At 36.2% G+C, this 24,796-nt stretch overlaps 1 protein-coding gene across 1 annotated transcript in view; it reads right to left on the reverse strand.

Moving 5' to 3' along the window:
• The window catches only part of mre11 (MRE11 homolog, double strand break repair nuclease), a 99,278-nt gene that overhangs the window by 27,587 nt on the left and 46,895 nt on the right, over positions 1–24,796 (reverse strand). Inside the window, exons 7-11 of the mRNA XM_016562769.1 lie at positions 11,573–11,687; positions 10,740–10,925; positions 1,521–1,692; positions 778–858; positions 530–659 (exon numbers count right to left, since the gene is read on the reverse strand). Of these exons, the coding sequence (XP_016418255.1) occupies positions 530–659; positions 778–858; positions 1,521–1,692; positions 10,740–10,925; positions 11,573–11,687 (684 nt within the window). The remainder of the gene's footprint in view (positions 1–529; positions 660–777; positions 859–1,520; positions 1,693–10,739; positions 10,926–11,572; positions 11,688–24,796) is intronic.

Raw genomic sequence — 24,796 nt, forward strand, 5'->3', positions numbered from 1 at the left:
CTCTAGTTTTGTATTTATTCCAGTTTATATGAAAAGGTTCATGTAGCGTGGATTAAAATTCATAAACAGACTAAATCCTTTTCACTGAACGTGTTAAAAATAAGTTTGAAAAGTTGTGGGAAGCATGGTGGTGGTGACGTAGAAGGCGAGCGACCGAGGTGCTGTAGTTCGTTTATAGCCTAAGTTTAGCTTTTAAGTTCTGGCGCTTTTGTTTAGGCATCAAAATTCATAAAAGTTTTATTATTTTGTGAAGATTATCTTGATGGACAAAATGTGTAAGTTTCATGAACTATGACTGAACACAGAGCTTATTTTATGTGATAATCCAAAAGCCTATGTAAAAATCCTATTGGCTTTTTGTCGAGGGAACCAGTGTGATGCTAACAGCCGATCCGCCTACAAAGTGACGTCATAGTTCCGCCACTCTATTGTGAAAATACTAGAGCTATAGCTGAAGAAGCTCAATGCGCATCTTAACAATATTCATAATATTACAGCATTATTGCTTAAGCAGATATGTGTGACTTGCCTTTAATGTTGTCTTTGGCCTCTCTGTGTCTGATAAAATGCAGGATGTCTTTGGGATTTGCCACTCGATCTACAAACTTCTGACTAAAGCGCATAGTGTTAAAAACTTCAAAACCCCCACTATAATCCACCTGGAGAGAGAGAGGCACATGATGTAAGATGAAAGATGTATTACTTGTATATCACACAGTATTTCTTCAACTGAGAAAACAACAAATAGTAAATCCAGGCAAAGGGAGGTGTACACACTCGAAGCCTGATGAGAGGTTTCTCAGGAGTTAGAGAATTTCCAAGTCTCTGTCGCTCTGCCTCTTCAAGCATCTCTTCAACCTAAAAGAATAAAAGGAATAAAATAGGAATGTACAGTAATTCCTGAGTGAACTTTTTCCCGAACCTTCACACATTATATCTCAATGGTGGAATGATTTTAACAACTCCATCAAAACAGTAGTCTCTTTCTCACCAACATTCAGCAAACATGTACTAGCTCATACTTTTCAGTAACCTGTCACATGAGACTGCAGCAATTAGCAAACCGCAATGAGCCAATCAATTTCTGATGGACATTGGTTCCAATTTCCCTCTTCTTGAGTTCTGTAGATGAAACTGTTGCCTTTTCTTTCTTGTTCAATCTAAAAAGTTGTTGGTCCAAAGATTGCAAATCTGCAAAAGTGATTTTGCTCCAAAGTGTTCAAATAAAGTTAAATATTTTTAGGATATATTTAATCCATAGACCAAGAGGATGGATGACATTTGTAGTAACTGCTTCTAAAATATGACTTTTCTAACTGATCAGTACATTAGTAACCTGACAGAAAATCCGACCTATCAGCGGAAAACCCCTAGCAACCAGCCACAACAAAGAAATGTCTAACACGTAATCTATCCATCTGATGTTAAGAAAGCATCAAAATTTGTCTTGAGTAACTTTATTTGTCCAGTTACTACTGGTTTTTAATAGCATCTAACATGTTTAATTGCATTGCATGTACCTTCTCCTGGCAGAAAGCCATGACTTTGAGCATGACGTTGGGTTGCTCTGGGCTGAAAAGGTCAGGGTGCTCTGAGAGTGTCACATCCTGAATGAAGAACTGCCTGATGGTCTGTAGAGGAATTTTCTGAAGATTCATTTTTTTACCTTTCACTCTCAATAACCCAATGTGCCTGTGGAATACCCAGATACAAAAACAACAACAAAAACATTATTCCATTATCCTTAAACTTACACATTGAAATAAATTTAGGTATTCATTCATTCATTCTGTCAAGCTCTACACAGAAACAATAAAATGCCATTAAAAAGGGGTCATGAATTGAGAAATCAATTTTTATACTATAAAAACATCATCCTCATTAGTATAAAAACAGCTTTTATTGAAAAAGACCGTCCATGTAGATCAAGACCTACATCTACATATATATAGTAGGAGGTGAGCAAATATAAGAGAGATGTAAACACAGGATTACTTGAGCAACAAAACAATATAGATTAACATTAGCTGCTTTCATCACACTGTTTTGAAGTATTGCATCAGAAACGAGTGATGGAAATGCCAAATTTCGCAGGAAAAAAAATCCCTTAATTCACAAAAAAGCTTTTACGCTCGCTTGAGGTGGTTTTTGACTTGTGCAAAAAAAAGGGTTAATGCGAATAATGGGAGATGGAAACACACTGAATAAATTCCTCCATGCGCATCAAAAAAAGTCATGTGACTTTGCAAGACGGGACAGCATAAACTGACTAACCAAAAGACCAATCTCGTTGCACAGCATCTGAAATGTTATGGTCATCCTTAAATGTCTGAGCAAAGTCTGTCGTCCAAGTATTTCTGTATAATTGCTACAATCAAATCTCACTTCAGGTCTCAGCTCGTGTACGCAAGTTTTTGAGTAAGCCTGAACTTGCGTGCAGTATAGTAAATTTGGCAGAGAATAGTATAATGACAGCATTTTGTTCATTTAGATTATCTGCCTGACCGACAACCAAAGTTCTTTAGTCGATAATTAACCAGTAAGATTGGTATGTCTTTTTTTCTTTAAGGGCTTTAGCTTTATATGCTCAAATTGCAGCATAAACAACAGACCATGAGAATGCACACATCGTTGCATCAGAAATTAAGTATATAAAAGTAATAAATAAATAGGGCTACACTAAATATTTTCTTAAATAATTAACAGATTAACAAAAGAAATAAAAAAATGTGCAACAAGCATACAACGCATTTTATTTGTTTTCTTTATATCTATATTTTATAAAATCCAACTGATCGCACAGGCGCCTCATGTGCGTACACACAACATATCAGTTCTAGCGTTGCTAACTTGACATTTCAGCCATTCATCATCAAACTTAAGTGCAGTCAACCAAACATAAATGTTACACTGCTCAATTTAAAAGGTCTGCTGTAAAATAATTTTTGCGCATGTGAAGGATGATGTTTTACGTGGATATTGGAACATGAATGAAGTACAAAGCCTTGTTTACATAATAAATAGTTTAGCAGCCATATGCTACATGGCAAAAATGAAAACATTTGGATTCTTGTGGAATGAGAGAGACTCGAGCTGAATGCCGTTTCAGTTTTGCTTAAAATAAATTCATTTTAGTTTGATGTTTGTATTCTGTTTATAATGAATACCACTATAGCCTAATTTGTGTTTTATTTTATAGTTTAATATATAATTTTATAGCACTTATTTTTCATTCTTGTTCTGTGATGCCAATAAATTTAAAGGATTTGTTGTGGAGGAGGAAATAAATAGACTATATAGTGTTTATAATGTTTGTAAATGTTTTGTTATATTTACTGGTACTTAATATACATATACATTGTTTGCAATTACAAGGTTAACGGGTGTTTTTGGACTAAGATCAATTTCTCTTTCATGAGATTTCTTCCTCTTTTTGGTTGGGTTATGTTTCTCTATGTCGCAACCTCTAGGGGCAAGGTTTCTAAACCGGGGGGCGAGGGGGGTTTAGGGGTGTGATATTCAAATGACGATTGTTTTTTAGCCACCACGTTTTTTCAATGTACAATCATTCGTATGGTGAGATTGGCGGCATACAAATATTTCATGAATCACACGTGAACTCTGTCATAAGTTGATTTCTGCAGTCATTTCTATTTTCGATTGACAAATGAGGCCCATTGCATCTTGTGCCACAACGCGTAGTAGCCTCAACTGAACTTCAATGACAGAATCTCTTTTGCCAAAGAAGACAGAGGAGGGCCTCCACTTACATAAACAACCAACAAATTGGCTTTGCCCCTGTTTTTCCAGCCTTTAATGATGTTTTTCACCCTCCCTGGCATTACCAGAGATGAGAGTAATTCATTCCAGGACCCGCAATAATAAGGTGTTCAAAGCATATCTCCCCATTTCTGTGAATCGCAGAGGAAATAAGAGAAATGATTGTGGGGGGACAGGAGGAGCGAACTTAATAGAGGAAACCATTTAGACATTACAGTCATTTTAATGTACTTATGTCTGCCTAAAATCACCCCTTGAGCGGCACACTGCTACTAGTCACAGAGTATTAGTCCTGTCAGCAGAGGCTTTGAGAGTTATTGACTGAACAGGTAGTTGCTCACTTAATGTCGCATAATGTTCTGGCCCAAGGAAAGAGCGACTAGTGAGTGAACAGAATTAGTTTGATCTCACAAAAGCGAACGTCATAATTATGTCAGTTAAACCAAAAGCAATCGGGTACAAGACCCACTTAACTGTGATTTTTTTTTTAAAGGTTTTACCTATATAGCCAAGTGACCTCATTTAAACCTTGCATTTGCTCTTTCTGGTGATCTTATAATATACATAACATTGTTGTAAGCTTGGCAGTAATGACAAATGGCAAAGACATGGTTCTCAGCCACTATTGTAAGTCACCGTAAACAGGACGAAGGTTGTTTTCCGGCTTGTCTCTGCCTTTTAATGCCTATTCAGCACCACATATTCATTTTATTTGTCAATTATGGGTTCAGGGACAGTGAAATGAAGTGCTTAGACGGCCTTATAAGCTTACTCGCCGCCCAAATTTGGCTTTGTTTCAACACAACCTTTGCCAATAACAAAGTAGAAGCCAATCAAAGCAAATAGCCCAGTGGATCTTTACCGTATAATTGGGATACATGTAATCATTAACCTTGGCGCAGAGCGAGGAAGTTAATGAATCAAATCAATACCTCTCTCTTCTGATCCATCTACATATATATAGTAGCAAATATAAGAGAGATGTAAACACAGGATTACTTGAGCAACAAAACAATATAGATTAACATTAGCTGTTTTCATCACACTGTTTTGAAGTATTGCATCAGAAACGAGTGATGGAAATGCCAAATTTCGCAGGAAAAAAAATCCCTTAATTCACAAAAAAGCTTTTACGCTCGCTTGAGGTGGTTTTTGACTTGTGCAAAAAAAAGGGTTAATGCGAATAATGGGAGATGGAAACACACTGAATAAATTCCTCCATGCGCATCAAAAAAAGTCATGTGACTTTGCAAGACGGGACAGCATAAACTGACTAACCAAAAGACCAATCTCGTTGCACAGCATCTGAAATGTTATGGTCATCCTTAAATGTCTGAGCAAAGTCTGTCGTCCAAGTATTTCTGTATAATTGCTACAATCAAATCTCACTTCAGGTCTCAGCTCGTGTACGCAAGTTTTTGAGTAAGCCTGAACTTGCGTGCAGTATAGTAAATTTGGCAGAGAATAGTATAATGACAGCATTTTGTTCATTTAGATTATCTGCCTGACCGACAACCAAAGTTCTTTAGTCGATAATTAACCAGTAAGATTGGTATGTCTTTTTTTCTTTAAGGGCTTTAGCTTTATATGCTCAAATTGCAGCATAAACAACAGACCATGAGAATGCACACATCGTTGCATCAGAAATTAAGTATATAAAAGTAATAAATAAATAGGGCTACACTAAATATTTTCTTAAATAATTAACAGATTAACAAAAGAAATAAAAAAATGTGCAACAAGCATACAACGCATTTTATTTGTTTTCTTTATATCTATATTTTATTAAATCCAACTGATCGCACAGGCGCCTCATGTGCGTACACACAACATATCAGTTCTAGCGTTGCTAACTTGACATTTCAGCCATTCATCATCAAACTTAAGTGCAGTCAACCAAACATAAATGTTACACTGCTCAATTTAAAAGGTCTGCTGTAAAATAATTTTTGCGCATGTGAAGGATGATGTTTTACGTGGATATTGGAACATGAATGAAGTACAAAGCCTTGTTTACATAATAAATAGTTTAGCAACCATATGCTACATGGCAAAAATGGAAACATTTGGATTCTTGTGGAATGAGAGAGACTCGAGCTGAATGCCGTTTCAGTTTTGCTTAAAATAAATTCATTTTAGTTTGATGTTTGTATTCTGTTTATAATGAATACCACTATAGCCTAATTTGTGTTTTATTTTATAGTTTAATATATAATTTTATAGCACTTATTTTTCATTCTTGTTCTGTGATGCCAATAAATTTAAAGGATTTGTTGTGGAGGAGGAAATAAATAGACTATATAGTGTTTATAATGTTTGTAAATGTTTTGTTATATTTACTGGTACTTAATATACATATACATTGTTTGCAATTACAAGGTTAACGGGTGTTTTTGGACTAAGATCAATTTCTCTTTCATGAGATCACTTCCTCTTTTTGGCCAAGTTACGTTTCTTCATGTCATTTCTCTAGGGGTAAGGTTTCTAAACCAGGGTGTTTTTAGGGGCGTGATATTCAAATGATGATTTTTTTAGCCGCCACAATCATTCGTATGATGGGAATGGCGCTATAAGAATGTTTCATGAATCATACGTGAACCCTATCTTAAGTTGATTTGAATTTACGCTGTTATTCAAGCTCTGTAATGTTATTATAAAAAAAAAAAAAAACAATCACAAAAAAAAGAAAAAAAAAGTTGATTTGTGCGCTTGGATCTGCGCTTGTTTCTATGTTAGATTGAGAAATGAGGGACCTTGTGTCTACACAGTCATGGTTGCATCCAACCACAACAGCTAAAACTGTCTACACTGGATGCGACAAGATCACCACTGCAAATCCATTTCTCCATTTCACTTTAGCCCCTCTTAAGACCTGCACAAATAAAATTAAAACCATATGAACGGGGTAGGGAAATGACTAACATAACATATGAAATCATAAAATTACTATAAAAAACAGATTCAAAAACAAATTTTTTTTAAGAAAACGGATGAATGAAAAGTACCGTCTCCGGTAGTGTTGTCAAAAGAACCGACTTCGGTACCAGTTGGTACTGAAATGTAAAAAAATTGACGATTCCAGCATTTCCCGCAAACATTTTGATTGCTGTTGTGTGGATTCTTAAACACCTCTGATTGGTCATTGTGTTCATGCACTCAACCAGAGCATGTGAGCGAAGCGGAGCGGTGTGACGCTCCGCTACGTTTTCCGCTCTATGGACGTGCGCTCCACTCAGTCGCTCTAACCGCCCAAGCAAGCGCTCCGTTAATATTCCGACTCACATGCTCTGCACTCAACAGATTTGTCTGTGATTTGTCTGGCTGCAATGATCATCGCTTCATGCTCTTCACAGAGCGCTTACACTGATACACACGGACATGGCAGCATCTATCAGAGGATCTGTCTATGAGCAGATATATTAGAGATCCGCTGATAGACGTGGCTTTCAAACGCTCCCATGTGTATCTGTTTAAGCCAGGGGTGTCCAAACTCAGTCCTGGAGGGCCGGTGTCCTGCAGAGTTTAGCTAAACCTGCTCTAAGTGCTTGGTGAAGAGCATGAAGCGATGATCCTTGTAGCCAATCACAGACATATCTGTTATCATACCAATCAGAGGTGTTTAAGAATCCACTCAACAGTGCTCAATTTTCGCGGGAAATGCTGGTATTGTTAAATTTTTTAAATTTCAGTACTAACTGATACCGAAGTCAGTACTTTTGACAACACTAGTCTCTGGCTACTGAACGAGACGTTGCATACAGCAAGCTGACACTATGGGGAAACACCTTTCTCTCAAAACACTGAAGCCTTATTTGCTTAAAGGGGCCCTTGATTATGATTTCACTTTTTTAACCCGAGTTAGTGTGTAATGTTGCTGTTTGAACATAAACAACATCTGCAAAGTTACGACGCTCACAGTTCAATGCAAGGGACGATATTTTATTTTACAGAATTCGCTTTTTAAGGCCTACAACAAACGGCTGGTAGGGACTACAATGAGCTTCTTCCTGGGTTTCTCATATCACAAACCCTAAAATTTACATAAACCCTGCCCCCAGGAACACGCAACAAAGGGGGTGAGGCCATGTTGACCTGCTTTAGAGGAGAGAAAGAGTTGTTGTAGTAGAGTGTTGTTGCCATGCCGTCGAAATGCTGTTATTTTCGCTCTGATTGCATATATTGCAAATTAAACAACTACTCTACAAAAATGGTACAATGCAATAATTTATTATTCTGTACTAAAGCTTTAATAAGGATACCGTACATCAAAATATAATATAAACAGAGCATTTACAAATAACAATGTATCTAAAAAATATGACAACTACAAAAAAATAAACATCCTGTAAGAGTCATGCTTGCATAGGTTCTGCTCGATCCTCTTCAGTAATATTCTCAGAGTCTGATTCGGAATCAAACTGATTTCTGGACAATGTGCACTAGGCGGTTAGTGAATCAGAACACACTGGGCCAGCTAACCATTCTGAGCCCATTGCGTATTGATGAAGGAGGGGCTTCATTGAATCTGGAAGTCAATAGTGGAAACAGTGGTGTAGAATAAAGGTAAAATATTTGAAAGATAATGTGACTTTTTTTTTTAAACGAAGCATGAACACATGTGCACCCCATAAACACAATCAAGCCTTCAAAAACAACTGACTGACCACCCCTTTACAGGGTTTCTGCAGACTTGAACAAGTTAAATTTAAGACTTTTTAATACCACCTTATATGAAATTTAAGACCTAAACCTTTAATGGAAATACACATTTATTACATACATATATGTAATATTTAATGTGTATAAATTAAAAAGAAAACAAAATATCAATGCTGTAATAAATGGTATTTATTACTATGATATACAGTGAACTTTTCATGGCAGCAGACAATATTCCATACAAAATATCCCCACAAAATAACTGCATCACTGAGATTTTTGGTGGAGTAAACAATTTATTCTGAAGCAATATTTTCATCAGTGTTCTATCAGCTTTTACATACTTAAATCTGCATATTTACCTTTACAAAGGCCTATTTTTAACCTTTTTAGATGTATGCATCATCTTACATGTCAAATTATTACAATTTATCAATAAATTCAATATACACTATAGGGCTGCTACCAGTCAGATAAAATAATTTACACTGCAAAGAACAATAATTACAACTGCAATAAATAATGTTATGAGATTAATGTTTTAAATGCATTTATGAATATACAAATAAGAAATGTTGAGGGGAAAAATGCATACTTTTCAACAAACTTCACAACTAAGCTACCAGTAAGTGGCGGTAAGTCACTGAATGAGTGAGTCATTGAGAGTCATTCATTCAACTGATTGAGTGTGTTATCATGCTGCTATCTTAAGGACATTCGTGGACAGCTGACTCCTAAAGTTTTTGATATTCTTCATATTCTGTGTGGTGGTCAGATAAGTTTAAATAGATTTTTACCTTTTATGGGCATTTTACCTTAATAAAGCCATTTTTCTATAAGTGTGCATTATCTTTTGAGTCAAATTCTTACATTTAACTTGTGAATAAGAATAATAAGACATTTGGGCTCAGGGACGCGGGAAGTAGGGGTGCTGAGGGGGCTGCAGCACCCCCTGTTTTCACATGGTTGCAAATGCAACGTCAAGTTTGTTCATTTAAATGTATTCAGTTTTAACTTACTGCAATTCTCTCTGATGACGCAGTAACTTACCGCAGGGAAGAAAACATCTTCGGTCTGTCCAATGATTGTAAACAGTCATTAGGTCTGTCAGACTTAAGGTATTTTATCGGTAATGAGACCAAAAATAATTAAGACCCATCGAATCCGAATTTAAGACATTTTAAGACTTTTTAAGGCCTTATATTAGGAAAACGTTATTTAAGACATTTTAAGGACCCGCGGACACCCTGCTTTAGCACCATTGCATCACAATAGCCAATGGCACTCAAGCGCACAAAAAGGGGGTTGGAACACGCCCTATATAAGCAGTGCTGAGCAACATACCCCAGAATCTTTCTACCAAATAAGAGAGATTATGAAAGACCTTAGCAAAAGCAACATGGCATAATCGCATAGTCTTGTTCCCCTCTCAGGGAACCGAGTTTATGTTTAGTAACCGGAGACATCCCATTTCGAGATGGTCCCTTGACTTTGTGTAAAGCTATCTGACACTATGGGGAACGTGAATATGACAAGATCATTCAATGTTCCCATTATTACACTTTAATAGTAGATAAAGGTTTATGGGTCTATGTTCTTGCTGGAGTTTTTGCTGTTTTTGAATGATGTTACCAGGTGCCTGTTCAATCACAACAGAAAAAGACTATGAATTGTGCTTCACGTGCACAGTAACTGATATTTAAAACAAACAAAAAAAAGCTGAATAAACTGTTGCATTGATATAATACACTACGCATCAGTATCTTTTTCCTTTGTGCTATGAACTTTTCAACGTGAAGTGTTGCACGCTGTGACTTCTTGTTGCTTTAAGCATGTGGTGGGCCATTTTGGCGCAACCAACAGCACTGACTCCTCTTCCCTGATTCTGCACAACACCTGGTGCAGGATGTTCACTGGGGGAAATGCATATTTGCGATTTCTCGGCCAGCGGTGAGCAATAGCATTTACTCCCAGTGGGGACTGCTCTGCTAGAGATTAGAACAGCGGGCAGTGAGTATTCTCCGCTGATGAAAAGAGATCCACCTTCTGCCTGCCTGAATACACTCCATATCACATTTGTCTGGGGGTGTAGCCTCCATTCTCTGTGGGCTTTCCCTGCCTCAACAGCATGTCCACCATGCAGTACAGACGGCCAGGGAAATGGACAGCTCGAATGGACAGGAGATGCTGCTCTGCCAACATCAACATGCTTGTTGTGAGCGTGAAAAGAGTGTGAGAATTTTCATCCCTAGTGGAACGGTGTATGCATACATATGACATATGAGTGCAGGCACACTAACTTTTTGACCGCTTCTCCTGGTGACAGCGAGGTGATGACGGAGCTGCCGGGTTGTGTGACATAGAAGAGCTGCTGTTCGTTACGAACTGGAGCAATTTTACACTCATGCTCATGACCCCACACCACCAAATCTAGGAAATCATCCAAAAACTGTTCAGGGATGTAGTTTGTCGCGCCGTGCTTACTCCTACAAAAAACAGACACAATTAATGCAAATACATTTTGATAGATTTTTTTAAAGAGACTGCAGATTGCTTTATTTGATCTGAACAGAAACTATATATTTTTTGTGTACTTTTTCCCTGCATACATACGTATAGTACCACTTACATGAAACAAGATATACTATATAGCAAATCTCAACTTGTTTATTGTCACTGAGCTCTAAATCGCTAAATGTTAACAACATGTACAGCTGCTTTGAAACAATGTGTACTGTGTACAAATAATGTGACCTGAAATTGACTAGCATCTATGAACGGTGTTTGAGTTTGTTTGCATTCTCAGAAAGACCTGTTGTTTTCCTGTATCAAGTTTCATTAAGCTTGGCTTAAAAGATATAGATTACTTGGCAACCGTCAAAAAAAAAAAAAAAGCTTGTATCTGAAAAATAATTTGATTACATTTATCAAGAGGATCTCTAGGTTATACATTCCATATTTTATGCACACATACAAAAATGGAAACTAAACACGACCAACAGTTTCATCAAAGAATCATAAGGAAAGACATCAAGAAATAAAAAGGAAAAAATTACTCCACACAGTAGTCCACACAGTTTAACATTAATCATTTCTAAATATTTGAATCTCAAACATAGTAGCATTCCTGAACCTGTTTTGATGGATGACAAATAAGTTGAACCAGCCATCTTCATCCTCCCTGGGCCGAAGCATGGTCACCTGGTTATTGATGAACATCCGGTAGAGTCTCTCGTCTGGAATGGAACCTGAAAGTACAGAACACTTGATTCTTTATAATGTACTGCAAAATTATTAAACCCTATATAAAGGTCAAAACAATATGTAACAATTTTTAGATAACAGAACTAATCTTTGACACACCACATATAAAAAAATACTTCTACAGGGATCTACAGATGCCATACATAAATATATAAGTGTCAGTTTCTTCAGAATCAGAAACAGCAGTAAGCAATATAAAAGCCAAGACCTTAGGCTTTAAATCCAGACTTAATTCGACCAATACTGTTGTGAACTCATCAATAAAGAGCCCTTTTTAAGTTGAGCTTGAAACAATATGTTTTTTAACCGGGACATAGCTTCCAGCTTCCTCTATTAACACTTTCAGGGTTGCTAGATTTTCGTAACAAAACTAGACAAAATGGTCAATCAAAAATAACCCAAAATTAGCCCAATGAGGCAATGACCATATCTAACCTTACCGAAAATACATTTTAGTCACAGTTACACTAACTTAAAACCACTACATCGTAGTAGGAATGCACGATATTCGATTTTTGTCGATATCCGATATTTTTCCAATAATTTTGGCCGATAGCCGATATCGATACAGATATATACTTCACTTTGTTTTGAAACAACACCAAGTCTCTCCTGTGCAGAAATTATAAATGAACTATTTTTAATTTTGGTTAGTTTTGAGCAAAAACTAATAGAACAAATAAGATTAGAAACGAATAGAACATTAGAACTAATAAACATTATTAAACTTCTTTTTTTTAATGAGTACATTGAAAATTGAAAATATCTATAATAAAAAATCAATTTCTGCTGGGTTTTTTTTTTCCACAATCAGATGCCATTGAAACTTTAACATTTTATTTGTGGATTTAACATTAATAGATGGCCTAAAGCAAACGAGTCGTAAAAATGATAAAATCTTTTAGAACTCCTTGTATTTAAGTGTTCATAATCCATTTGAAAAAATACATTACATGTTAATGAATACATTTGTTTATACTACGGGGCCGTTGAATGCTTGAATCTGATTGGACTAAGGTGTGCAATTATTTTAAGGGAAACGCACGGCGAACGTAGTTCCAGGCAGCTCTTGACCGCATTACATGTAAATATCACTTTGCCAAATGATTTCAGTTATTTCAAAGGTCTTACAACAGCAAAATAACCAAAACCCACAACGACACTGGCCAAACAAATAAATATAGTAAGCAATAGGATAAAAACAACAGATCTTTCCATGTTTTGCCACAAAATTATGTTTTATTATGTACGTAATGCACACACTCTATTTCTCCCGCTCTCTCTCCCTTACGGACGCACACACATAGTTTGCACACACAGATACATACGCGCTAATGTTGTTCAGTTTTTATCAGCAAAATAGTTTAGCAACTTAAAAGCTACATGACACTTCTCACAAGCGAGGTAACAATGGTGCTGTTCGTGAGGAAAATGTACTTAAAGTTTCACTGTTGGTAGAGACATTGCTGCCGAACACTGTTGAGAGATGCACAGACTGAGAGGTAGGCTAGTTCACATAATTTCTCTCTTTCTCTCTCTCTCTCTCTCTCTCATAACTTGGTTATTAGCTGCATTGGTCTGTTATCAACGGCTCAGTCCTCCGGTACTAGGTCTAAAATGACGTTTTGGAATTAGCAATGGAGGCGTTGGATGAGATGCGGAAGAAACTAATCCTACTCACAATAGCGTTTTAAGTACAAAAACCGGACGAATGCCTTGAAATATATCATTTGATCAATGTTTTGAGGTGTGTCAACTGTAGCATAAGCGGAATAATTGACTCCGGGCCGTTGAATTATTAGAAAAAGAATGCACAACTTTCAGGGTTGCTAGATTTTCGTAACAAAACTAGCCCAATGGTCAATCAAAAATAACCCAAAATTAGCCCAATGAGGCAATGACCATATCTAACCTTACCGAAAATACATTTTAGTCACAGTTACACTAACTGAAAACCACTACATCGTAGTAGGAATGCACGATATTCGATTTTTGTCGATATCCGATATTTTTCCAATCATTTTGGCCGATAGCCGATATCGATACAGATATATACTTCACTTTGTTTTGAAACAACACCAAGTCTCTCCTGTGCAGAAATTATAAATGAACTATTTTTAATTTTGGTTAGTTTTGAGCAAAAACTAATAGAACAAATAAGATTAGAAACGAATAGAACATTAGAACTAATAAACATTATTAAACTTCTTTTTTTTAATGAGTACATTGAAAATTGAAAATATCTATAATAAAAAATCTATTTCTGCTGGGTTTTTTTTTTCCACAATCAGATGCCATTGAAACCTTAACATTTTATTTGTGGATTTAACATTAATAGATGGCCTAAAGCAAACGAGTCGTAAAAATCTTTTAGAACTCCTTGTATTTAACTGTTCATAATCCATTTGAAAAAATACATTACATGTTAACGAATACATTTGTTTATACTACGGGGCCGTTGAATGCTTGAATCTGATTGGACTAAGGTGTGCAATTATTTTAAGGGAAACGCACGGCGAACGTAGTTCCAGGCAGCTCTTGACCGCATTACATGTAAATATCACTTTGCCAAATGATTTCAGTTATTTCAAAGGTCTTACAACAGCAAAATAACCAAAACCCACAACGACACTGGCCAAACAAATAAATATAGTAAGCAATAGGATAAAAACAACAGATCTTTCCATGTTTTGCCACAAAATTATGTTTTATTATGTACGTAATGCACACACTCTATTTCTCCCGCTCTCTCTCCCTTACGGACGCACACACATAGTTTGCACACACAGATACATACGCGCTAATGTTGTTCAGTTTTTAATCAGCAAAATAGTTTAGCAACTTAAAAGCTACATGACACTTCTCACAAGCGAGGTAACAATGGTGCTGTTCGTGAGGAAAATGTACTTAAAGTTTCACTGTTGGTAGAGACATTGCTGCCGAACACTGTTGAGAGATGCACAGACTGAGAGGTAGGCTAGTTCACATAATTTCTCTCTTTCTCTCTCTCTCTCTCTCTCTCATAACTTGGTTATTAGCTGCATTGGTCTGTTATCAACGGCTCAGTCCTCCGGTACTAGGTCTAAAATGACGTTTTGGAATTAGCAATGGAGGCGTTGGATGAGATGCGGAAGAAACTAATCCTACTCACAATAGCGTTTTAAGTACAAAAACCGGACGAATGCCTTGAAATATATCATTTGATCAATGTTTTGAGGTGTGTCAACTGTAGCATAAGCGGAATAATTGACTCCGGGCCGTTGAATTATTAGAAAAAGAATGCACACCCAAAGTTATTTTTCTAATAATTCAATGGCCTGTCGTCAATTATTCCTTACATATATTAAATTATATAATTTACAAATGTCATGTTTGTGATTTTTATTCATGTAAGCTATATCTTCTGACCTTTAAACAGACTCGTGATTTTATGACATCGATACTAATGGTGGGAGAAAAAAATTGTTTCACAAATGAATCGCAATGAGTCTTATAGCGATGATTCTTCTAGCGATTTGCATCAATTCACAAATAAAAAAAATATATTTTCTAGACATTTGTTTATACTACGGGGCCGTTGAATGCTTGAATCTGATTGGACTAAGGTGTGCAATTATTTTAAGGGAAACGCACGGCGAACGTAGTTCCAGGCAGCTCTTGACCGCATTACATGTAAATATCACTTTGCCAAATGATTTCAGTTATTTCAAAGGTCTTACAACAGCAAAATAACCAAAACCCTCAATGACACTGGCCAAACAAATAAATACAGTAAACAATAGGATAAAAACGACAGATTATTTCAATCCAGACTCGTGATTTTATGACATCGATACTAATGGTGGGAGAAAAAAATTGTTTCACAAATGAATCGCAATGAGTCTTATAGCGATGATTCTTCTAGCGATTTGCATCAATTCACAAATAAAAAAAATATATTTTCTAGTTAATATAACAATGATAACAATAATAATAACAACAACATGATGTTGTCGGAACAAAAAGGCGAAACTCAACTCCGAGAGCAGTGCAGAAAAACAAATACATCCTGCCCCATTTTCAGCTAGGTCAAGTGTTTGGAAAAATATTATATTAATTATTGATCGTTTATTATTATGGGACGTAGGCATGTTCCGTGAATAGTGAATCCCTATCCGGAAAGGCATGAAAAACGAACAATGCATTCTCTGGGGCCACTAAAGGGACATGGTTAGCCACTTGCTAGCGGTTGCCTGTTACATTACAGTATACCTCAAATTTCACTTAACACATAAACAGAGTAAGGAGAGGTGACAGATAAGACAATGGTGAATAATTTGCAGATCCTGAGCACCACGGATAAACATCTAATCTTGTAAAATGTGTGGTAAGTACTGTCGCTCCATAGTATACACATAGTATGTGTGATAATGAATCTTGAAAGTGAAAGTAAAAAAGCGAGGGCACATTCAGAAGCGATTTCAATGCCCCGCAAATTAATGATGGCTCCCTGATGCCCGCAATTTATATACAGTATAATTACCCAACGATATTTGCGAGAGAAAGCATTGAAATATATTTTTCCTCCTATCTCATTCGTATTCCCTCTAGGGGTTCCGTAGTACATGTCGTTTCCTTTTCCGAACATGATATTCGGATTTGGGCACATCCCTATTGGGAAGTGTAAAATATTTTTTATTTATTAGTAAGTTAATAGTTAATAGTAAACACTGATTTCTTGAGCCAGGACTACACATACAATAGACTGGTGTTTCTGTTGTTGTTGTTGTTTTTTTAAATCAAAATACAGGTGCATTTGACGTCCAGTGTGTACAAAAAAATCAGATGAAAAATTGTGAATCGATTTTTTATCGAACCGTGGCCCCAAAAATCGTGAGGTACCGAAAGATTCCCACCTCTAATTGATACTGCTTTATTTATTCACACAAGTATCTTAATGATATTTGTGTATTTTACTTTCATTTCATTACAAGCAGGCCTACAGCACCCCCTAAGTAAATAAAACGCCTTACCGGATGGGCATTATGCTGCTATTGCGCGCACTAGTAACTCAATGCACATGTTGATTCAATTGCACAATTGATGTGTTAAATGGGTAGTTGACAAATAGGCAGTACAATTTTTTTTTTTTTTATAAAACACAATTTTTAAAGAAACAATACATATGTATATAGTGTGACGCCTGATGTCTGAGAAAATATATGTGGTCACTAACTTTTTCAGTTCTTTCACTATTTTTTTGAACACTTTTACTGAACTCTTCCATAAATGTGTCCTATGGTGTGACATAGCAAAATATAATAAAATTAAAAAAACACCTAATAATATACAAATAGCATGCGAGAGATTTTACTTTATTGTTAGACATTTATTTTTGTATAGTGTTATTTATTTAATATGAAATTATGAATAACATTATTTTTTTCTCCTTGATTTGTTGGACATTTTCAAGACAAACTTTGACAACGAGACAAACTTTGCTGTCATCCATTCAAAACTGCTAAAAATTATACCATTTTAGGATTAGTGATGATTATATCTCCCCTACTGCAATACTCAATGTTTTTAAGATATTTTGAGATAAAAACAAATCTGTGGTTCTTTTATGTGTGGCACACCATAGGACATTATTTCACACTAAAGGATAGAAATGGTAGTTATTGCTTTAATGAGAAAGTGAGAAGTATTGCATTAAAGTATTTTTATTTAACTCTGAATATATCAAAGAAAGAAAGATTAATTTTGATACAAACAATATGAACACTTTTTAAACAAAACAAAAAATGTAATCAAAATAAACTGTGACTCCTCGGCAGAGCAAATATTTTTTAAACTTTAACATCAATTTTTATTTTTATGTAGACCATTTGTTTGTTAATAAAGAAATAACATTTCATTTGGATAAATCATCAACCATGTTAAAAAAAAAAGTTAACAATATGAACTTTGACTCCTTGACTTATTTAATTCATAAATTTAATTTCATTTTCGAACACAAATTTCAAGATTTTTTCAAATCAGATGCTTGACAATTTCATATGCCCATGTTAGAGATGGTGGCAATGCCTTTACTGATTGAACATTAGCCAATCAAGAGGTGTGAGTCGAGCAGCATGGTGCATTGGCTCTGGTTCAGATATGACACCAATTATTTTCTGCCGTGAATAGTAAATGCAGTCAGGTTTCTTCGGCCACACAAATGAATTTTTCTTGCCTTTCTGGATCATGCAATTGATTTGTATGTCATCTCCATGAATTGTCATGATCTGGCCAACATATGGCTTGACATCATATTCAACAATCACAAATTTCCCTTCTGTGCACTCATCTTCTTCATCAAAGGAGTCGTCCAATCCAGGTTGGTGCTGAGTGGCAACATTGTCTCCAATCTGTGGTGCATTTCCAAAATAAATTTTTTGGGGTTTATGGCAAGAGCATATTTTGGGATATGTGCAGAAACGACTCACATCTCTGTACAGGATCACTCCTGGAGATGATGACAACACTTGGTGTGTACTGAGGATTCCTGGGACTGGTCGAACAGATGGGGGAAGCATTTTGTCAAAAGTTTCAATGTCAGACTCTTCAATCCATTTGAATTTCACACGTCTGTTTTGGAGGACAGAAACTCGTAAACATCTCTGGGAGATTGCAAATCACTACCACTCTGAATGTGCATGTCGGCCATTCGCTTGCTTGCACCCCCAACACCATCCCATGGTTCCCTTGCCATGTGACCTTTCAGAGAAATTCCAGGTTAAATGTTTGAATTCCATTGTGAAGGGAACTGCGCTCATCAGGAAACAGTTGGTTTTATTTCTTTATTGTGTTACCGGCCCATCGCTGATGACATGCAGTGTGTCAATTTCAGTGTGTCAAGGTTTGATGTGTGCCCAGACAGCTCTCTCATCATGCCTTAATGATGGTGACAGAGTTGCATAGCTCTGGGATCCTTCTGATGTTTATGCAACTGCAGTAGGGATAGTAACTTGTTGTCAATTTCCTCCAAAATGAAATGCCTGGATTTCTGAATTAAGTTTCCATCCATAGTTCTCTCTGAAAAGTCTATGTGTAGGACAATTTCATTTTCAGCAACCTTTTCTTTAATTTCCCTAAATTTCCCAGCCTGGTGTAACCAGTTATACTGATGGCTTCCAATGGATTCCAACTCGTGCCTGAACTCCTTAACCAGTTGTTCAACAGTGTTTTTTGATCCAATTTTTGTAGACTTCATCACCAACAGTCACGTCCTCTCTTTGCCACTGTTCCCATCTTGCAGCATCAAGGGGGTTGTGTTCAGCCAGCTGAGTCTCCTCATAACAACACTTACTGCATTCCCTGTACATGCATTTTTTGTTTTCAGCATTGCATGTAATGCCTTTGAGCAGCAACGACAAGCTTTGTGTTTGAATTATGCCCCTGTGTGCCATGCTATCAATAAGCAGATGCATATTCTCATGCTGATAACAAGCACATGTGTTGCGGTCAGTTGCTTTAGCCGAAAACCACTACATCGTAGTAGGAATGCACGATATTCGATTTTTGTCGATATCCGATATTTTTCCAATCATTTTGGCCGATAGCCGATATCGATACAGATATATACTTCACTTTGTTTTGAAACAATTTCTTTAATTTCCCTAAATTTCCCAGCCTGGTGTAACCAGTTATACTGATGGCTTCCAATGGATTCCAACTCGTGCCTGAACTAATTTAACCCCTTAACCAGTTGTTCAACAGTGTTTTTTGATCCAATTTTTGTAGACTTCATCACCAACAGTCACGTCCTCTCTTTGCCACTGTTCCCATCTTGCAGCATCAAGGGGGTTGTGTTCAGCCAGCTGAGTCTCCTCATAACAACACTTACTGCATTCCCTGTACATGCATTTTTTGTTTTCAGCATTGCATGTAATGCCTTTGAGCAGCAACGACAAGCTTTGTGTTTGAATTATGCCCCTGTGTGCCATGCTATCAATAAGCAGATGCATATTCTCATGCTGATAACAAGCACATGTGTTGCGGTCAGTTGCTTTAGCCTCTGTGATATAAAAAGGCCTATATCTCACAAACTGTCTGTAAGACATTGAATGTTTCCTGCTGGAGTCTTTACAGTAGTCACTGTAGAGGTCTCGTAGAGATTTTGTGAGAATTCGTCGCTGCCTCTTTTTCACCCTTCCAACAGTGTCTTTCTTTCCAGCCAGAAGTCTACTGTTTTCCCTTGACAAGAAGGACACAACTTCTTGTCTCTTCTCAGTGGCTGTTTTTTTTCTCTGTTAGCACTCTAAATTTCTTACTCACTTGCCTTTTTTTGAGGTAGGCATTGCATTTTTTTTTTCTGATTCGCATTGTTTTTCGTTCTTCAGTTTTGATGCGTTCTTTCAGTATTTTATTTTCCCTCTGTAGTCTTGCTATTGTTCTTTTCATTCTTTTTGTTTGGTTCTTCCATCTTGTTGGTGTGGCTTCGGGTGATGGAGGAGTATGTCTTTCCACATTAAGGGGCACCACTGGTTGAAGAGGTAACACTGCTTGAGGAGGCTCCACTGGAGTTTCTGCAAGTAATTAAGCCACTGCCTCCTCCTGTAAGTTTTCTGGAGACTGAGGGGTCATGTTTAGAATAGCATTGAGTGCCTTTTCTTTTGCCCTGCATCTTTTTTTTGATTCTTTCCACTTTTTGCGCAGTTCAGTCTGCTTCCTTTTTGACCGTAAGTTGATATTGAAGATTTCCACTCTCCCTGCGGCCTTCTTTTCTTCATACCTTTTTGAAAAATTCATAGATAGACAATACATTACAATCCAAGTAAAAAAATAAAAATAAATCAAATCAAACATTCACATTTTTTGTAACATTTTCTATGTCGCGGCCTTCTTTTCTTCATACCTTTTTGAAAAATTCATAGATAGACAATACATTACAATCCAAGTAAAAAAATACAAATAAATCAAATCAAACATTCACATTTTTGGTAACATTTTCTATGTTTCTATCATTTATTATAAACTTGTGTTCTAATGTGATAACCCTATAGTATTTGTATTACAAAAAAAATTAAAAATCATTTTAATGATATAATAATTAGCTTGTTATCCACCAATGTTATTAAAACTTAATTGAAACGCGACTAGAGGTGAGCCTAGTGTAAGCCGTGTCTAGTACTTTTAACAATGAGTAGTCATTCAGTCTCTCTAAATGAAAACTCTTCTAGAGCCTGCCTTTCTGCTGAAACTCTTCTAGAGCCTCTAAATAAGATTGCTTTTCAAGCTATATTCATTCAGATGTGAATTTTTTATTGATTTTTTTTTTTAAATACAGTATCTCACAGAAGTGAGTACACACCCCTCACATTTTTGTAAATATTTTATTATACCTTTTCATGTGACAACACTGAAGAAATGACACTTTGCTACAATATAATAAAATATTTACAAAAATGTGAGGGGTGCACTCACTTCTGTGAGATACTGTACATGGCTGCTCTTTAAAGGCATCATTTAAATTCTATTTACTTTCTGCGGCGTTGTCTTAGGATCTCCTCCCTTCTCTGTGGATCCCTGTTAATTTTCTGCCTATACTTCTGTGTCCTCTCTCTCCCATTAATTTTTCTCCCCGAATTCTTTCTGTCTCAAAAACAAAGTATAGCATTTTATACTTATTTTCATAACACATTAGTTTAATAGTTATCAGTACAAGTTTTCTGCAAAAACATTAGAAAAAAAATGTAATTAATGTAATTATTGCATTTAAAAACACTGAAAATGATGAAAAGAAAAAGGACGTAAACAAATCTTATTTAATAATTTAAAATGCTTCTTAAAGAGACCTTGTCCTCTAGTGTGACATCTTTTTCCTCTGGTGTGACAGTACAGGCGTCACACCGGAGGACATTATCTGTCACACCATAGGACGTTTCAGCCTTTTGTGTTAGTTAATGACCTTGCTATTCCTAGCTAACCTGTCATTAGTGGTTAGCAAAGACACATTCGCGTAATTTTCCATGATTATGTAGTTTAAAATACAATTTTTAATAAAAAAATATAATTTATGGTTGTCACACCAAAGGACAACAAAACATAACACTTTTGTAGTGGTTCCAAAAAAGTAAAATATTTGAACAATTCTGAGACAAAAAACTTACCACGTGCACATGTCAGTGGCTTCACAGCGGGCTTCAGTAGCATGACATTGAATGGGGTCCTTTAATTAATTAAAGTTGTCCATGGAATTGCCCGACTTAAAATCAGGATATGGTGTCACACCAGAGGACTTTTTTTTTTTTAGAGACAAAATGTATCAAATTCCTACGCTTTTAGAAATATATGGATGAAAAAAATAATTACCATTTACTAAAATAGACACTTGTACAATTATGCCAGAGGTATTTATAAACATTTTTATGCTTTTCTTTTTAATTTATAAACGTTGTAATTTATTGAACCATGGTTGAGACAGTCACACCATAGGACAATTTTGAGATTTGGCTCACAATTGTAAAAAATTTAATAACACTGCAGATTTTATAACGAGAGTTCCATGTAGGACAAAGACATGTTTAACCATTTACTGCATTTTAAATAACTACAATATTACTTATATTAATTTTTATCTTATGGGACAGTGAAAATGCCATGTCATGTCAACAACCCTAATAAAATTAGCCTTTTCCACAAAAATCGCAAATTACATCAGCGCAGGGTAAAGCTAGTTCCATTACAGGTCTGCGCGAATTATAATAGTATGCCCTTTTCTCAAATAATGCTTCTTACATTTTATGTTTTGTCTGTTTTCCAATTTGTTGTTATATACAGTGCAGCTGTGGTTGTACAGTAAGCTATTATTATTAGACCTATTCAAACCGGATGGACCGTTCGACCACCAAATCAAGCAGTGTCCGCCATAATATCGAAGTAAGCGCGCATCATTGATCATTGTTCTCTCTAAAATATTTTCTAATAACATGAGATCTGCAGTTTAGTTTAAAGATGAATTATTGTGCACCTATAGCACTCCTCAATGTCATTAAAACATAGCATTCCACAAAGTGATCAAGCGCATCCACTACAAATAGCCTGTCTAAATTCATATAATTTTGGTTTAACTTATGGGAAATGACTTTATGTAGCCTAATTTCAGTGTTTATCTCCATTAATGAGAGAGGAATATTTAATGTAAATGTGTGTATCGAAATCATTGTTTACTTCATTACTTTTCTCACTCCAGGAAAAAGAGTTTGTACGCATGGTCCTGAATGTCCGCTCGGTGCGTACATATTTACGCCAAGTATATTTTTTATAAATGCGTGGAAAATTGCATACGCACATTTCTATGCCCATTCTGAATGTCCGCTCGGTGCGTACATAAGTATATTTTTTATAAATGCGTGGAAAATTGCATACGCACATTTCTATGCCCATTTTGTGCGTATGCAACATTTATAAATGAAACCCCTGGTCTTCGTTTCTGAGTTTCCAACAGATTCCTGAACTCATTCTTGTTAAGTATGGTCGCTGTTGTCACCTTGGAGTTGTCATTGATGATCAGCTGGATTTCACAGGCCACATTGTTAGAACTGCCTGGTCCTGCATATTTGTTCTCTTCAACATTAGTAAGATCAGGCCCTTTCTTTTGGAACATGCTACACAACTCCTTGTTCAAGCTCTTGTTCTAGACTATTAGACTACTGCAACAATCACTTGGCAGGTCTTCAAGCCAGTTCTATCAAATCCAAAATGGCTGCAAAATTAGTCTTTAACGAGCCGAAAAGAGTATGTCACACCTCTGTTCATCAGTTTGAACTGGCTACCAATAGCTGCTCTTATTAAATTCAAGGCATTAATGTTTGCCTACAAAACATCCACTGGCTCTGCACCCCTTTACCTAAATTCACTACTTCAGACTTATGTGCCCTCTAGAAGCTTGCATTCTGCAAGTGAACAACGCATTATCGTGCCATCCCATAAAGGCACAAAATCACTTTCACAGACTTTTAGATTAACTGTTCCCTCTTGGTGAAATGACCGGCCCAACTCAATCCAAGCAGCTCAGTCCTTAGCCATCTTCAAGAAACGGCAAAAAACACATCTCTTCCATCTTCATTTGACCCTCTAATAGTCTGTGCACACCTAAAGTGAATTGAATTATTTGCACGACATACAAAGTCAACGCAAAGATGCGGATAGACGCGATTGCCACGAACGCGTGTTATTGTTATTGCAAGTTTAAAAATGTCAACTTAAGCGGAAAATTTGCATGAAGCATTGTCGCACAAGCCAATCAGCAAAGAACTTGACACGTCCAGTTTGACACGTCCGGTTGTATAAGAAAATGGAGTAAAGCATTACGCGATGATTTTTTTTGTGCGAGTGACACAAAAAACATCCCACGAGTAATCTGTTACATCTTGCGTGTGCATTATTTTCTAAGAATTCAACGGACCGAAGTCTATTATTCCGCTTATACTACAGTTACCACACCTCAAGACATTGATCAGATGATATATTTCAAGGCATTTGTCCGGTTTTTGTACTTAAAATGCTGTTGTGAGTAGGATTAATTTCTTATGCATCTCATCCAACGCCTCTGTTGCTAATTCCAAAACGTCATTTTAGACCTAGTAACAAGGCTTGAGCATTTGATAGCAGACTAATGCAATAAATAACTGCAGTTACAATAATGCAGTTAATAAGTTATTAGAGAGAGAGAGAGAGAGAGAGAGAGAGAGAGATTACTTCTCTGAGTCTGTGCATCTCTCAACAGTGTTCGGCAGCAGCGTCTACTAATAATGAAACTTTAAAGGGTTAGTTCACCCAAAAATGAAAATTAGCCCACACATTATTCACCCTCAAGTCATCCTAGGTAGTGGTCGACCGATATTGGTTTTTTGACAGCCGATGCCGATATCTTAGAGAGCAGGGTGGCCGATGGCCTTATATTGGCCGATATATACAAGTATATTTTTTATTTTAATTATGTTTTATTTCTTTTAATTAATGTTTGAGAAACTTGAAATAATTAGAAAATGAATTATATTAAAAATAATGTGTAAAATAAACATACTTATACTTTAGATGACAACTTCCTGATTCTATAATTCTATTA

The sequence above is a fragment of the Sinocyclocheilus rhinocerous genome, unplaced genomic scaffold (genome assembly GCF_001515625.1).
Source record: "Sinocyclocheilus rhinocerous isolate Xijiao unplaced genomic scaffold, SAMN03320098_v1.1 scaffold702, whole genome shotgun sequence".
NCBI lineage: Eukaryota > Metazoa > Chordata > Actinopteri > Cypriniformes > Cyprinidae > Sinocyclocheilus > Sinocyclocheilus rhinocerous.